Source organism: Phacochoerus africanus, chromosome 10, assembly GCF_016906955.1.
Source record: "Phacochoerus africanus isolate WHEZ1 chromosome 10, ROS_Pafr_v1, whole genome shotgun sequence".
In the NCBI taxonomy this organism is placed as follows: Eukaryota; Metazoa; Chordata; class Mammalia; order Artiodactyla; family Suidae; genus Phacochoerus; species Phacochoerus africanus.
In genome coordinates, this window is record NC_062553.1 from 118,425,555 (window position 1) to 118,443,598 (window position 18,044).

At 40.1% G+C, this 18,044-nt stretch overlaps 1 protein-coding gene across 7 annotated transcripts in view; it reads right to left on the reverse strand.

Annotated features, from left to right (window-relative positions):
* Positions 1-18,044, reverse strand: part of NFKB1 (nuclear factor kappa B subunit 1) — a 116,563-nt gene that overhangs the window by 45,359 nt on the left and 53,160 nt on the right. For all 7 annotated transcript variants that reach the window (XM_047798969.1, XM_047798968.1, XM_047798967.1 and 4 more), the window contains one exon: positions 4,951-5,099. In XM_047798969.1, the coding sequence (XP_047654925.1) occupies positions 4,951-5,099 (149 nt within the window). The remainder of the gene's footprint in view (positions 1-4,950; positions 5,100-18,044) is intronic.

Sequence of the window (18,044 nt, forward strand, 5' to 3'; positions counted from 1 at the left end):
GATTCTAACATGGCTTCTCCACCTGGCTTTTCTTCTTCAGACTCAAATACTGACTTCACAGCAGGTACGAGATTTAAAAGCAGCACCTAACTCGCAATACACAGCCAAGTTTGGAAGTTGGATACTTCCAATCTCAGCCCCGACTTGGTTCACTTTCTCCAAACAGTTCTTTTTCTGTGTATCAAGGCTGAACCATACAAAATTGCCAATAATCAGTTGTTTCTGGATCTGCAAAACCAGTAGTTTAGTATGATCTGCATTAGTTCATGGAGGGAGGCCTTGTTTCTCTTTTGCATTTATATGTCTATTTCAAGTGCTTACCATTGGTATATGCTGGAAATATTAGTGGGTTTTTTTTTTTTTTAAAGACCTCACATCTCTCTAAATCAGGGCTGCCAGGAAATAAACAGAGGGTGTGGTGTTTATTGGTGAGGAAGGTGGCTTAAAGCAAAGTCAAATAATAGTTTCCATTGAATGCAAATTTCAGGGAACTAAAATGTTATTGAAACAAACTGCTGATATTCAGGATAGAAAACAAAAACACCAAACTGAGATTATTTTTATGGGGACAGGCACTACAGGCTAAATAAGTGAACAGGAAATAAAGACAAAACAAAAGTTAACTGAAATGGGGAGTTCCTGTCGTGGCGCAACAGTTAACGAATTCGGCTAGGAACTATGAGGTTGCGGGTTCAGTCCCTGGCCTTGCTCAGTGGGTTAAGGATCCGGCATTGCCATGAGCTGTGCTGTAGGTTACAGATGCGGCTCAGATCCTGCGTTGCGGTGGCTCTGGCGTAGGCCGGCGGCTACAGCTCCGATTAGACCCCTAGCCCGGGAACCTCCATGTGCCACAGGAACGGCCCTAGAAAAGGCAAAAAGACAAAAAAAAAAAAGTTAAAAGGACAAACCCTCTAAATTAAGACAAATGAACTTACAATCATGACTTAGTTAACTAAAACATGAATATTTTAATAAAGATAAAATATTTTTGAAAATAAAAATTTTATGCTGAGAATAAAGTGAAGAGAAACACTCCAGAGAAAGGTAATTCTTTTGGTCTTGATAATTTAAAGGTTATCTATCTTCTCGGTGTCATTTTCCATATATCCTTTTGATGTGTTGGATTGATATCCTGCTTGTGAATCTATACTCTTAACCTAAACTGTATTACTGAAAACAGCTTATGTTGGTTCCATTTCTAGTACTGACAGGTCTAAGGAATAACTCTAGCTATCTTCCTAAATTTATCTATGTGCTATTCTCACCTACAAGTTAGAACTAAATAATAATAATCGATGACATACAGTAAATACACATGGGGCAAACCTGCTCATGTTATTTCATAATATGAGCTAACGTTAGTTCAGTGCAGAATTTTGATATAAAGGACCTGGAGATAGATTCTGCAGCCTAACACCCACATTTTATAAGGGAAGAAATTAAAAGTTCCTGAGAAGTCATGCAAATTGCCCCCAGTCCTACTGTTGGAGAGCAAGAGAACTAGAAATAGAATTCTGGTTGCCAGATTACTGGCATGATTGTCTTTCTATTAAAATGCAACAGGTTCTGACATTGGAAACTTAAAAAAAAGAGAGAGAGACAAATGAATCATGAAGAAAATACTGTATTTTGGGAAACGCTGAAGGCAAAAGATTCTAAGTTAAAATCACATTACAAGAGGAGTACCAAGGTTTCATAAGTCTGTCGTAAAAGCATCCTCTTGATTACTCTTTTGGTGAAACTGCAGAGTGTTATTTAGAAAGTCCCACAGAGCTACTACCAGACATCTTCATGACCACATTTAGGAGTTTAGACGCTCAAAACCGTTTGCTCAATGAATGAATTCTTCCAACTACTGAACCCCACACACCAGCACTACAAATTAGTGACAGATTTCCTCACTTTCCTTGGAGACAGGGAACTTAACTGTTATTCCTGCTGTAGGTCCTGAATTAAATAATAACCCTTAGTTCTTCTAAAATCCTCAAAGACTACTAAGGCAAACCACAGAAACACCAATTTACAGAAAATATATTGAGAGTTTTAAAATAACAAATACTAGTAGGGAACTTCATCTACAGTTTCCTCTAAAGGATATGATTATCACACAGATTAAAGAGGACCAAAGAGAATAAACACTTCAAACTGACAGCAGCCTATTGGAGTAAATCTGCAGAGACACTAAGTGATCAATTAGTCTGAAACTCTGACAATTACCCCGCATTTCAAAGCCCTCTTAGGTCAGTCAGGAATTGTAAGGGTATTCCCAAACAGAAGATGAACCAACTGTGACACACAACAGGAAGCAGGCCAGTCTTTCAAGAGGATGTTGAAACAAGTTCATTTAAAGCACAGCTGAATTCTTCAAATCAATTTAAGCTTCTTCCTCCAATCTCGAGTCTTTTTTTTTTTTCTTTTCTGACATCAAAAGAATCAGATTTTAGTGACTTAAAAGAAAGCTCTCTCTCTAGATTTTTCACACTTGAATATTTTAACAGTCAAACAAAGAAATACCAAGGAACATGAAAACTCAACTTCCCTAAAAACAACCAATTTGAAACCTGATCAGAATTCAAAGCCTAAAATGTTACCAACAGCTTAATTACAGTTGACTCAGACGATTCCTTTCTTTTGAGTGAACAATCCAGATTAAGTGGGATTTTATCACAAACTACTGAAACCAGTATTAGGAAGCTCTGAAAGATATTTTTCGAAAATCAAACAAAATTAATTAAACATTTCCTACTTTTTTTGGATTGAATTTATTTCTATATTTCATTAATTAAAATTGCTTGTTTTATCTGTCTGATCCAACCTTAAAGGAATATGTCACTTTGTATTTACATTTCAAGTCTAATGAATGCCAAAAACAAATACGCAATCTTTGGCTTCTTATCTGTGCACACTTAAAAAAAAAAAAAATCAAAGCGTAGTTGACGTGCAATATTATGTAAGTTACAAATATACAATACAGTGATTCAAACTTTTTAAAGGCTATACTCCATGTATAGTCATTATAAAATATTGGCTATATTCCCTGTGTTGTACAATGTATCCTTGTACCTTATTTTACACCTAACAGTTTGTGCCTTTTAATCCCCGATTCCTATATTGTTCATCCCTCCTTGCCTCTCCCCACTGGTAACTACCAGTTTTTCTCTATATCTGTGAGTCTGCTTCTTCTTTGTTATATGCACTAGTTTGTTTTATTTTTTAGATTCCACATATAAGTAATGTCATACAGTATTCATCTTTCTCTGTCTGATGTATTTTACTTAGTATAATACCCTTCAGGGCCAGCAATGTTGCTGCAAACGGCAAAATTTCATTCCTTTTTTAAGGCTGAGTAAATTCCATTGTATACACACACCACATCTTTACCTATTCCTCTGTTGACAGACACTTAGGTTGCTTCCAGGTCTTGGCAACTGTACATAATGCTGCTATGAACACTGGGGTGGCATGCGTCTTTTTGAATTAGTGTTTTTGGTTTTTCTGGGTAAAACCCAGGAAAGGAACGATATGGGGGTCATAGGGCACTTCTATTTTTAGGTTTTTTTTTTTTTTTTTCCTTTTCTGGCCCAATCTATGGCATCTGGAAGTTCCTAGGTCAGGGTTTGAATCTGAGCTGCATCTACGGCCTACACCACAGCCATAGGATCTTTAACCCACTGAGTTTGGCCAAGGATTAAACCAGCCAATGCCACAGAGATGAACCAGATCATCAGTCCACTGTGCCACAGTGGGAACCCCTATTTTTAGTTTTTTGAAAATCCTCCATACTGTTTTCCACAGTGGCTATACCAATTTACATTCCCACCAATAGGGTACAAGTGTTCCCTTTTCTCTACATCCTCAGCAACATTTGCTATTTTTCTTTTTCATGACAGCCATTCTGCCAGCTGTGAGGTAATATCTTATTGTGGTTTTGATTTGCATTTCCCTGATGATTAGTGATGTTGAACATCTTTTCACGTTGCTGTTGGCCATCTGCATGACCTCTCTGAAGATAAGTCCATTCAGGTCTTCTGCCCATTTTCTAATCAGGTTTTTTTTTTTTTAATTATTATTTTATTTTTTTCCCACTGTACAGCATGGGGATCAAGCTACTCTTACATGTATACATTTTTTGCCCCACCCTTTATTCTGTTGCAATATGAGTATCTAGACATAGTTCTCAATGCTACTCAGCAGGATCCCCTTCAGGTTTTTTTTTTTTTTTTTTGATGTTAAGTTGTATGAACTGTTTATATATTTCAGATCTTAACCCCTTATTGGTCATATCATTTCTATACAAACTTTTTTTGTTTTCTTTTGTTTTCCTTTTTGGCCATGCCTGCAGCATGCAGAAGTTCTGGGGCCAAGGATCAAACCTGTGCCACAGCAGTGATGTCAGATCCTTAACCTGCTGCTCCACCAGGGAGCTCCTATGCACACCTTCTAAGCAATAGAGAACTAACACAATATTTATCTGTCCACCTCATGCTCACATATATATTCACATTATATATCTATAGTCAAGAGTTCATTAAAGGAATCATCAAGGGTATGAAACCATCTATAAAGTGTTGATTTCTGTTATGGCTGGTTTTCTTCTGATTTGTTCTTATCTTTATTTCCAGAAGGAAAATAATGCTGAAATTGCCACAAACGCCTCAAAGGTCAAGTGACCATATAATTTATCATCCAAACTGGGCCACTTCTGAGTGAAAGAGAGTGCTACAAATAATGAGGCCAGGATCACAGGCATAAAGTGGGCTGTCTCGGAGAAAGCCGGACAAGTAGGCACCTTCTTCTTTGGAGTCCAAGTGAGAGCTAAAATTTTCATGTTCTGAGGCTCTCTGAGGACCTTGGAAAGACCTCTCATGAACAGGGCCTGTTCAGTCCGAGTCCCCAGGTGCCATGTTCTTTCTGCTCCTCCCTTCTGCAACAACATGTACCCTCACTTACCCGACCACCATGTCCTTGGGTCCAGCAGTGACAGTGCAGATCCCATCCTCACAGTGTTTTCCCACCAGGCTGTGTGCATGCAGGTGGATGTTTTTTCCATTTGTGACCAACTGAACAATAACCTTTGCAGGTCCAACATAGTTGCAGATCTACATAAGAAGCAGATTTCAAAAGTTAGCAATCTGACTATACGGCAACATGGAAAAATGCTTAAGACAAGTCAGTAAGTATAAGAAGTGTGACATAAAATTAGGTACTATCTTTACATGTACGACCACAGCTCTGTTTTGAAAAATGTGTGATAAATGAATGATGGGATGGAAATAAATTAAAATGCTAATGGTGATTGTGCTGGGTGGGAAGGCTATTCCCCAGGAAGCAGACCATTTAAAATACGGTATGTACTGTTACAAGTTGGAAGAAAGAATATATCTTGGAAGATGCTTTGTGGTCATCAAGCATTCCCCTTCCTACTAACCAAGAACACATTTTCATCTGCACCCTCTTTGCATTTTTCGTCATAAAAGCTGGGTAAAAGAGCACTGAGAAGGGAATCAGGATTGGTGGAAATCAAAGGAAGGAGCAAGGCGAGCGGAGAGCACCTTAACTCTCTGCTGTAAGAGTTAGGCAGAGAGCTAAGAGGAGAGAGAGTCTTGTCTGGGAACTGGCTATGAAGGTTGGCCATGGACACCAAGCCTGCAGATGTGGCCTGAAGTTATCTGTTAGGATACTTCAGCCTCTGGTAGCCCTCTCTGCTATGAGCTCTGGTAACTGAGTTCTATGCCCAGGCCATAGTAAGTTTCTTCAGTTCAAATAAGTGTACTCCTTAAGTGCAAATCCTTACATCTGACACCTATTTAGCTCTTGTTTTATAAAATCAGACTTTTCCATTTAATATCATTTATATTTTATCTAAAATGATAACAACAGAAATAAAAAGAGGCTCACAAGGAGATGACAACATTGTGAGCAAAGAGAGCTTAGACACATTTTCTCCTCCAATTGAACTTCTAGCCTCCTAGAGTAGACCAGAGTCCTTCCCTGAGAAAGCTCCAGCCCTAACATCATACTAACAGAAAAGACCAATGGTCTTATTTTTATCCTCCTGGATATAAGTCGGAACCCTGTGATAAATTCAGCCAAACTGTTGGAAATGCGCTGTATCTCCTCGAAGGGTGACCAGCCGTCCTGGTTTGCCTAAGACTGAGGGGGTTTCCTGGGATGCAGGACTTTCAGGGCTAATAATGAGAAGAGTTGGCACCCTAGCTCCTTAGCTCAGAATGCATCTTTTTGAGGAAGTATATAAATCCAGGATGTCCCAATTATGCAATCATTAGAAATATTCTCATTTGCACAAGCAGCCCTTAGCTCAGAAGGTAAAGGAAATAGAAAGGAATCACATGTAGCAATGGACCCCCGATATCCACTGATATCTTTCTGATATAAACTTGAAAAAGAACCTATACTTGCCCGTAAAATTTCTTGGAAGCAGACAGAATCCCTCTCAATCAATGTACTTCTACCGTAAATATCATCAAATGAATTTATAGTCCATTGCGGCATGGTTTTGTTAGGACTTTTTCAGTATGAGTTTTTCCCCAATCCAATCTCCCATTTCAAAGAAAGTTGATCACAGCTGGGATTATGCCCTAGAGGCTTTGTGGGGAGAGAAGTTTCTCCCACTGCTCTCCCCAACCCTTCAGCAAAGGACAGACTCCCCCCTATCAACAGTGTGGCTCCACTGGAAACTTGTGGGCCTCTCTACCTGAACCCTGTCTTAGAACTGCTACAGAAGTTTGCTTCCTAATCCTCTAAAACCCCTTCCCAAAGAGCAGGGCTGCCTGTAGGAATGGCCTCCCGTCCTTGCAAAGCAAGCTAATTACAAAGAATGTTTGGGATTAAATTAGGTTTTGACCACCTCAAAGCACAAATAATTTCTTAAACAGGTAAGCTCTTAACCGGGCATAAAACCAATTATGAATTTAGTGCTTCCCTTTTATAACAGGCAGAAAGCCTTTATCCTTCAGGGCAAGACAGGGAATGAAGAGTTCTGGGTTTGCTCCAAAGTTGGCTGTCGTCCTTCCATACTCCCTGAATTGCTGAAGCCAGTTCTCTCTCTTGGTGTCGACATCTGAGATCAGCCTTTGTCATGATGACATATTCCACAGGGGCCTCTCCAGCAGTAAATGAACAGTGAAAGAACACTAACTAGACCATGTCATTTCACTTTTAAGTGCACCAAGCACAGGAATGCCAACAGCGTAAGGCATGATGAAACGCTTCACTTGGGCGAAATCAGGTAGGCTTTCCATTTAAGCAGGACAGCAGAAAGAATCCCGCAATTACAGTCCAATCCCTTCGGATATCTGGACCCTTCAATGTCATTACCATGAAGGAATCAGTCGCAGGCACTGAAGGAAAGAGGTGGGAGGTGTCCTCAAAAAAGTCCTCACATCTTTTTCTTGCTATTAATTACTTCATGACGGAAGGGTGGCAAGAATGAGGAACTGGGTAGTCTCCGAGGTAAAGGGCCTGAAAAACTTGCCAATGACTAATGCGCTGTTTGGTCCATTTGAAAGAGTTCAAGTCAGCATGGCATCATCTGGTTTTTACACAGACCACAGGGTAACGACAGGGAGGTCCCTGGGTTTTGTGGACTTTCCAAAATACTGACTGAAAGAAGAAAGCTGAAGTGTGGGGACATACACACAAAATACTATTTTCAGGTTATATGGCAAATGAAGACACTGGCACTCTACCTTAGGGGGAGTGAATACTTCTTAAAACGCCACAATGACTGAGAGCTACTTACAAATGACTCCGAAATTCATTTGTTCTATAGAGAATCTGATTATTTTTATCGAGCCTCCCCTTTACTTCTTTGCATGTGGCTCCTTTGAAAACTGAATTTATAGAAAGCACCTGTATCTGCCAAAAAGGGTGGGTTATTTTTGAAAGAGTCTAAGCATCGCAGGCTTTTAATAAATGCTAACGGCTTCAACACTAGTTAAGCTTTCAACTAGAGCCAAGAAGACAAAGGTGACAACTTGAATAATCAGCTACCGAGGGAGCATGTACTTGACAGGCAGACTAGCTAGGCTGAGAGACAGTTCCACCATTTACTAGCTCTGTGACCTTGGGCAGTGTTCAGTTCCTCATCTGTAAAATGGGAATAATAACAGGACCTCATAGGTTCGTTATCAGGACTAAATACATTAATGCATGTAAACTCTTTAGACTACTGCCCAGCAAATAACAGCAGCACACAAGTGTTGACCATTCTCTTATTACTGTAATATATTCCTCTATCTAGAGATCTTTAAATAATATAACTACGCCAAGGTGATTTTCAAAAAATCCTGTCTAAAGGCAGGTGGCTGGGATACAATGACCAATTCAGGCCACTTCTACTCCATGGGTAAGTCTCTTTTCCAGAGTACCTCTTACGGGGAAGTCCGTATTTTACTGGTCTTTGTTAATTTTTTTTTTGTAATAATTATGTTATTACAGTAACAGCTATCATTCTTGGAGGTACTTAGGATTTCTTGGCTTGATGAAATTAAGCCTTTCTTCCAGGAGCTTTATGACTCAATATCTACTGAGGACCACAGACTCGTCTCTGCTTTTCGAGTAAGAAATAGAAACCAAGGGTCTCAGACAACACCAAACTTAGTCAAATCACCTCCTTTCATTTAAAGTAACTCTGTCACGCTCTGGCAAAGAACATACTAGTTCTTTAAAGGTGATTAAGCAAAGTAGTCTAGAATTTTCTAAGAACCCGATTCTGAAATGTCCAGTTTACTTGCTAATTTGGACATATCACTTGGCAGAACGTAGAGTCAATGTGAATGTGAGACGTGACACATGAAGTAGTTCTTTTCTGCCTAGTTTTTCTCAAAAAATGATGATAATGATGATACTTGAAGATGAGGAAGGAAAAACCCGCAATTTTCAAACAGGTCTATCCTGACTTGACTTGTGTATCTAACTTTGACCTCTGCAGCTAAACCAGTAGAACAACATTGGTTAAATCCAAGCGCTCTAAAGCCAGGCTGCTGGGCTCCAATCTCTCTGTTGTCACTTAAGAGCTGGGTCAGCAGGGAAAGATGGCTAACTAGTTGGAAATCAGTCTCCATCTTTTAAATGAAGTTAATAATATATCTGATTTCACAAGATTGTTTTTAAGGATTAAATAAGTTAAGTGCTTGGCATCCAATAGGATTAGCAATCTCAAATACAAACCCTGTCTCCTATCCAGGCTTTTATCTCAGTGATAACCAAAATGTGTCCATTTATTCAGTGAGTACTTATTAACCCCCTTCTATATTCCATGCACTGCAGCAGGACAGGGGGTGAAGGCACACACAGATGAGGGCAAAAGAGACATAACTCCTGTTTTTGCAGATATTAAAGAGTGGGACTGATACTGATAAAAAAAAATCTCATGAACAAATGTAAATGCATAACTATAAAGAACTTACAAAGGGCATATATGATAAGGATTTGACCTGGTCAGGAAGTCAGAGAAAGCTCCTTGAGGAAGTAGTGAGTGAAAGAAGAATAAGAGTCTAACAAGTCAAGGTGGGCAGGCGAGACATGTACTCCTGATGGGGAGAAGAGCCACACGAGCTCTGTGCTGAGCGTCATCACCTCCTCAGTCTTACTCATCCCTGCGTCTCAGGGTTTTCTTCAGCAACTTCTACCACCTGGGGGCGTCCCTTCCTTCTCTATCTAGAACCGCCCACTCTTCAAGGGCATGACCTAAATCTGAATCTTCCAGGACACCCTCATCACCACTTTAGGCCGTAAAACTCCACGACTGCCCCTTTTTTGGGGGTGGGGGACGTGATAGGAATGAGGCAGGAAACTTATCCACAGGATTCACTGCAATAAGAAGATGGTGAAACCAACTGGCAACTGAAGGGCTACTGTCTTACCTCTCTTATCCGTTAAACTCCCAGAGCACATCCCTCTCTACTTCCTCCATTTCTGTTTTTATGGAAGAGAAGGGAACATATTAACTCAGCTAATCTTCTCATCAGCCCTGTGGGGTCAGTAGTCTCACCCCATTCCACAGCCAAGGGAACAGAGGCACATTAAAGTGAAAGAAAGTTGCCGTATTCCTGTAATTGGAGTGCCTGGGCAGCTCTGTGGACGTGGGTCTGTCCACCTCCAAAGCCAATTCACGTTTTTCATTACACTGGCTACTACTTGGCTTAATCGCTTTTTCTTTTGTATGTGTCCAGTCTGCCCTGTGTTTTAGCACTCCCCTTTGCCTAGTGTGGTCATTCCTAAAAAACCTGTTTGCTTGGTTCTGTTGTGTTGTGACAAAGAAGTTCTCAGAGATAGTTGTGAGGTGGAGAAGTGCACTTGTCTCCTTGTAAGGCTTCTTCATAAACAAAATCATGCCGCAGACATTGTTAAACTGAGCTCTGATTCTTCTCTGTTAGGCTCCAAGTTATACTATAAAATGAAGAAAAAAGAGGAGGGCAAGGGAAAGGGGGAGGGATAGGAGGTGCAGTAGGAAGAAAGAAAAGGACATTGTTTTCATGATGTAGCTCCTCTCAGTGATGAAAAATAATCAGATTTTATTGTTCCTTATTATTTAATATTTGTTGAGTACCCACCCAGGAAGTACAGAATAACCTTAATCAAACAAGATAGTACAGAACCATGTCTAATAGCTTCTGGCATCGAGTGGGAAGATGCTTGGTAAAGTTGGCTCTGTCTTTTTAAGGCAGGAGATTTCAAGTTGATCCAGCCTGGGACTAAATCCTAACTCTTCTTCCCGCTCTATGGGCTTACACAACTTAAATAACCTCTTTGACCTGCACACTCCACATCTACAAAATGGTCAATAATGGGACTTCAGAGAGCTGTTCGTGAGAACCACGCAGTGTCTGGTACATGGCAGGTACCCTGGAAGCACCTGTTTCTTTCCTTCTCTTTTATTTGTAAAGGGCCTCTTTCCTCCCTGGGTTTCCCAACAAGCCTGTGAAGTAGACACACTTGGCACCATCACCCCATGCTGCAGAGAAGGAAACAGACGTTCAGAGAGAGGAACAAGTGACAATAACCCAAGGTCAGACAGTCAAGACCCAGAGGACCTTGGAATTCATCATGAGTCTTCGGAATGTAAACGCGGCGTTCTTCTAAGAAGGGATGGCATGAAAGAATCCTTTGACCTACTCACTGTTGATGACATGGTGGTTTTTCCCGTTCTCCTGGGTTTGTGTGGACTGCGGCACATTCGTCCACCTTGTTTACTGTCCTATTTGTGTGACCAACAGTATATATGGCTAGCCTGGGATTGGAAGGGCAAACTGTGTCATTAAATACAACTAAGTGGGCAAAGAGGGCTTTGTCAACTACACAGGGGAGTAAAATCTCCATCTACATAAAACTCTGCCTCGAAAGCCTGCATTTCTGTCATACTTTGACCTATAGTTTCTTCTTTATTTGAATTTTCAGTTTTGTTACATCAAATATAGCAGCTTATAAGTCAACTTCGTTCAGAAAATCAAGTAACACACTATTGCTAACTCCCAGAACTGTTGGGGACTTCTATCTCAATACATGTCACGATTTCATTAATAAATTACAAATAAATTTTTACCTTCTGCATGGCCCAATTATCCATGGTTACAAAACAAAATGGGATGAGTATACAATTTGTAATGTATGGATGAACTGTTACAAATATTCATTTATAGGCCTTTTTTTTGAGCCTGGCTTATAAAACCTAATTTATTCTTTGTCTTTTTTTTTTTTTTGCTATTTCTTGGGCTGCTCCTGCGGCATATGGAGGTTCCCAGGCTAGGGGTCGAATCGGAGCTGTGGCCGCCAGCCTATGCCAGAGCCACAGCAACGCAGGATCATCCGAGCCGCGTCTGAAACCTACACCACAGCTCACAGCAATGCCGGATCGTTAACCCACTGAGCAAGGGCAGGGACCGAACCCGCAACCTCATGGTTCCTAGTCGGATTCGTTAACCACTGCGCCACGACGGGAACTCCCTAATTTATTCTTAAATAGAAAACAAAATTTAAAATAGTAATATTCTGGTATCATTTCTTTTCTACATCTCCTTATCCTTGTTGCTCCACTATTTTTATTATTATTTATTTGTTTTGTCTTTTGTCTTTTTTAGGGCCACACCTGCAGCATATGGAGGTTCCCAGGCTAGAGGTCTAACCGGAGCTGTAGCAGCGTCTGTGACCTACAACACAGCTCAAGGCAACACCGGATCCTTAACCCACTGAATGAGGCCAGGGATGGAACCCGCAACCTCATGGTTCCTAGTCGGATTCACTTCCACTGTGCCACGACGGGAACTCCTATTGCTGCACTATGTGCATTCTCAAATCCTTTTTCTTGAAAAAAGCATAAAATGTAGAGTATCTGGTCAGATCTTTAAAAGATATCCTGAAACTGACCACTTCTTAAGATCTCCATTGCTACTCCCTGGTTTCAAGTCACCATGATTTGTTTCCTAAACTTTTGCTCCTACGTTTCTTGAACCTGTCCCACTTCACCATGGCCGGTTCTCCTGGGTGTTCAAGTCAGGTCATGCCAAATCCTGACACTCCTCCGCTCAAAGTCCTCCCAAAGTGAAAGCTCTTGAAGCTGAATGAGTCGTCAAAGGGACTTAGAGAATTTTGTGTATATCTGATTAAAATTTTCCATGGTAAGAAGTTAAAAAAAAAAAAAAAACCCAAAACCCCAGATCTTCTAATAGCTTTCCATCTTAAAAGCCAAAGTCTTTAAAATAGCACAGAGGCCCTGGGCCTTCTGACTCTGCTTCTTCTTTAACTTTGCTTCTCAACTACTTCTGGGCACACATTGGCCCCCTCACCAGCTCAGCTTCCACCGGAGAACCTCTGCACTTGCTGTGGCCTATGCCTAGAACACTTTTTCCCCAGACACCTGCATGTTCTCTTACCCTCCGTCAGGCTTTGCAGAAATGCCATTCTTTCTGGGGAACTTTCATGGGCCACCCTACCCCTAGCTAAACTTTTACCACTCCCACTCCTGCATTCCTTGCTCCTTTCTACTACTTTATTTTTCTCCCTGGAGTAATTACCATTTAATACACTACATATCTTATTTTGATTACTGCCTATCTTCCCCATTAAAACAGAAACTCTGTAAGAGTGGGGACATTGGTTTCTCCTCTGCTATATCCCTAGTGCCTGCAACAAGTTCGTCATATTGTGGGCTTTCAATAATTAATTCTTTAGTGAACACGTGACTAAATAGGATAACTAAAATGTTATCTTAAGAAGGTGATTTATAATACAGACAGAGTTGTATTAGGAGGGGGGCAGGAATTAGTAAACTCTATTCTTTTATTATTCTGGCTTAAAAAAAAAAAAGAGACTAGATCCTAGCGTAGCCTCTCAAGACAAGATGAAGATAATACGAGAAAAAGACTGTATATGTATGTATGACTGGGTCACTTTGCTATACAGCAGAAATGGACAGAACACTGTAAATCAACTATAATAAATTTTTTTTAAAAAACTCCAAAAAAATCTTTAAAATACCCTTTTGAACAACAACAAAAGGCTATTTAAATTAGAGTATGATTATTTATACCAGAATACATTAGCCTAAGTTGACAGAAGGGTGTTTGGGTGTGGCTCTGGATCTGCAGTCCTGAGCAGCGGGAATTCAGGCAGCTGTGGAAACTGAAAGGGAAGGTGACTCTTGAATCCTCTTGATGGAAAACCAAGATAGCAGCGCTCCTCTTAAAGTCCAAGATAGCCCCTTGCACTTCCCTCCTTCCCCACCTCCCGCCAAGAGCTGCTGCCCATAGGGCATTCTCCTGCCGTACTGAAGAGTCTGAGCACCTGCCTCAGACATGGTCTCTATTCCTTGCCTTCCTATTGCCCTCAGGGATCCAGAATTCACATTTCACAGTCAGGTACTCCCCAAAGGAGAGGGCCCTTCTTTGATGTTCAATCTGGTGACTGACAGGAATAACCGCCCCACAGGACTTATTATAATGCAGTGCAGGGCTATACTTCCAGGATCCCAAACTACTGGGCTCCCATTCAACAAAGAGCACAGACCCTGGATTCAGATGGACCTGGCTCTGAATCTCAGCTCTTCCCATTACTAGCTGTGCCATCCTGGGCAAATTAGCCCTTGTGATGTGAATACAACTATATATTGTCTGAATTTTTACAAGGGTCAAAGGAGGTGATTTAAAGCATCTAATGCAGTGCTTGATTCATAGCAGGTGCAGAATAGAGGACAGTGATTCTAATTTATCTCTTCATGCCCTAGGCAGATATCTGCCGTTGAAATTTCCTCTGACTTTCACGAGAAGGTGGAAAGCAATGCATGCCAGGCTCTTCAACTGCGCTTCTCCTTATGGTCATCCTAGGCTCCAAACATCCCTAGCACTTTACATATCCACTCCCAATCCAGAGAAATGTAGGTCTGTTCCCTTTTCTGGGCCTAACCACTCTATTTCTGCACTTAGTGCCATACGTATTCTAGACTTCCTCAAATTACTCTCCTCCCTCCCTCTCCAAAGGACCGTTCCCTTCACTCCCCCAAACATGTACACTCTTCTCCCTTATTCTAAACAATTCCTTCCCTGATAATGGTGATGACAATTGTACAGGTTAGCATTTATTGAAACCTCTGGGCCAGGCGCCACACCAAGAACTGTAGAAATATACAACCATTCTTTCATTTGATTTTCTTTATAATTTAGTAAGAAAAGTTCTTAAAAGGTACTTATACCTGCTCGAGTACCATTCTCTTTTCTCCTCATCAAGTACTCAAGAAAAGCTCTAATTGCCAATGCTGAAATGCAGCTTAGTCTGTAGTACCTTTGTAAATTAACTCATCCCTCTACCCCACAAATTAAAAAGTCCTTAAAGGGTTGTGATTAACTCCATGTTTCCAAATTCAGTATCTATTGCGGCCTCACTTCTGAGTTTAACTCATGAGGAATCATTGCAAATCTTCCAACTGGTGTCTCTGTGCTTTCCCCTCCCAATTCTTTAGCAGACTGTCCCAGATTTATATTCCTAAAGCACAATGCTAGTTATGGCATATCATTCCTGTATTAAAGCTTATACAATCATCCATTTTCTACAAAGTGTGGTCTAAATACTTGAGTCATGCAGGGAAATTTGGCCCTATGGTACCTCTCTAGCCTCATTCTCACCTTTCTCTTTCATGTACTCTTCATTCCAAGAGAATCATTCACTATTCCCATTCAACTGCAGAAATTTCTATTTTTGAACCTTTGCTGCTGACTCTTCTGCTTGTGCTATTTTCTTTAGTTAGATCTATGCTTTCAGATTTCTATCGATTTCCATAAATATCCAGCCCCACACCCCAATCGCGCCACCTTCAAGTCTTCTCTGACCCTCCCCCCTCCCCCGCTCCCCAGCTAGCTGGCTCTTCTAAGTTTATCTTTACCTTTAGGTACATTAGGTCCCTTGCTCTTTCATTTGAAAAGTACTACTTTATTCAGTAATTCCTACATAGCAGCTATAGGTTCTAGATCTACAGTGGTGAATAAGATAAATAATAGTATCATATTTCAGATATTTAAGGACATATCTTTGTTCCTCTAATAAACTAATTGGTCTCTGAGGACCAAGGCATTATCTAATTCTCCTATTTCCCCAACTCTCAGGATGGAACCAGTCCTACTTAACATTTGTTCAAAGAACAAACGACTGAATAAATCATTGGCTCCAGGCTACATTGAGTAAGGAGGCAAAAGTTAAGTGGTTAACAGCTCCCAGGAGCTGAGATCAGGGCCCATCTTATATTAAGATCTGTTGAAGGGTTTTAGTTATGTGACATGGTTTATCCCTCTACTATTAACTATGATGGATTACCCCGAGTAATTTTTCAAAAATTTCTTGCAAAAGGTGAGTACAGGAAGCTAATTCACTTGTGAAATTCTACTAACCCCTTGGCTTGAAATCACAATTAGGAACCCCTAACCCTGGCACCATTTTTATTTCTAAAAGGATTATTTTTTGAAGCACTTATACTCCCTATGCTTTTCCACTGAGAAAAATAACTTCTATTTACAGACAGACTGGCTGCAGGGATGGTAAAACATTTTTAATTCTTATAAATTCAATTCTCCAGGAGACTTTAACCCTGATGTACAATTTCCCAGTGATGCTGGGGTTTGGCCAGAGTGGTAGGATGGGGGGAAGATAAGCATCAAGGGACAGTTCCAGGTAAAACAGAAGTGAGACTGGGAGGAGGAGAAGCGCTGCCCTGACCACAGGCCCTGTGTAATCTGGGGAGCTGATCTCATGTTCACCATCCCAGCCCGCTCTGCTGGGACAGCTGCATAAGGGTGGGGGGAGGCGGGTGGAGGGAGAGGAGGAGAAGGAGGAGGAGGAGGGCTTTCCCCATCAGCATCCTGGAGACGCATGGGCACCCTCCCACTTGAAAACAGGCCTAACGTTGCAGCACCAGTGTACGCTTCCAAGTCAATGAAAAATACCCCAAGAGTGCAAATTGAGTCACTTTAACCTGCTCCAAGTTGTAAATTACCTTCAAGTGTGATTACAGGTTTGGCGAAAGCAACAGGGATGACAGCACAGTTTACAGAATTTAAACAAACTGTGCTTAATATAAATGCCTCAAAATTCTTAAATTTGAAGAAGAATGTTCTCCAGAAGTATGTACATTTTGAGATAAAAACTTCTGGGTTAATTTTTAGTGCTCCAGTAAGTGGCCAGAGTTCCAGTTGCCAGTTACAACTAGGATCTCATGTTAGTTCCTTAACCCCCTTAGGCTTCTGAATTCTGCATGTGTAGAGTCACTAGATAACATCTAAATGTCTTCCAGCTCTAAAATTCTATGATTTCTAATCATATATATATCTATATATGTGTGTGTGTGTGTGTGTGTGTGTGTATGTGTGTATATATACACACATATGATTTTATATATAGAGAGAGAGAGGACACAAAGGACAACATCCAAAGATTACATTTTCAAACTGAAGAAAAAAAAGTTTAAAATCACAGAATTTCTGAGTTGGAAGGATCCTAACAGATAAACTTCATTTAAAAATTGTGAACATTTTAAATACATGTAACACAATTACAAACTGAGAAAACATACAATTAACACTCAAATTACCTGTTGCAAAGGGGCCTCTGATAGCATGGAAAATCAAAATTTAGAGATAAAGAAAAACCTTTATGTTAGGCAAAGACTTCAACTTTTGTCATTAAAACTGAAACTGAGTAACCCAAGTGTTTATTTTCAGTAAACCCAATGAGGGCCTTGCCCTGGTTAGTTAAGTCCTGATAATAAAGAATCAACTTTTCTCGGGATATGTCAAAAATGCTTCAATTATACAAGTAGGAGAGGCGGGGAGTGGGAACATATGAGCAAAACAGAGATGGAACGAAAAATTTTAATCTATAAAGTGTTTGTTTTAAATTCTCACAAACTACATAAAAATAACAAGAAGCATTAGATCATATATAAGGTATGACTGAAGTATATGCCAAAAAAAAATTTAGGGTTTGGACTTATTTATTCTTTGAAAATAGAAATGATCAATGTAAGTTTTAAACATTCTTTTAAAACAGTCTCTCAACACATTGTTTTTGATACAAACCTAATGAGATAATTAAGAGTATCTTCTGACTTTGTGATATTCAAATTTATTCGGGATTAAATATCACTAATTTATGTTTAAAGGCATATAATCATCCTCGTGATATAGTTTTCTTGGATTAGAAAACCTATCCTATCACCTTCACTGAAATCCACTGGTTAGAGAAGTAATTAAATAACTTGGCTTTTAATAATCAAAAGTACTTAGAGACATTATTTAATGTAGAATTTAATTTGTACTCTAGTAAATACAGCTGCCTGTGCAAGATTTTGGAACACTCTGGGACGAAGACAATTAACTGTTCCTTTCTTCAGAAGGAAAGTACATGAGATAAAGCATTTAAACTATTCTTTTGTGATTTTCTGTGGAAAACCCCTACAAAATTAGGAGAATTACAAGTGAGTAGAAATGGGAAATTTTCTTTGTCTGATTTCGTGTTGCTTCTTTATTGGTTAATTTACATCC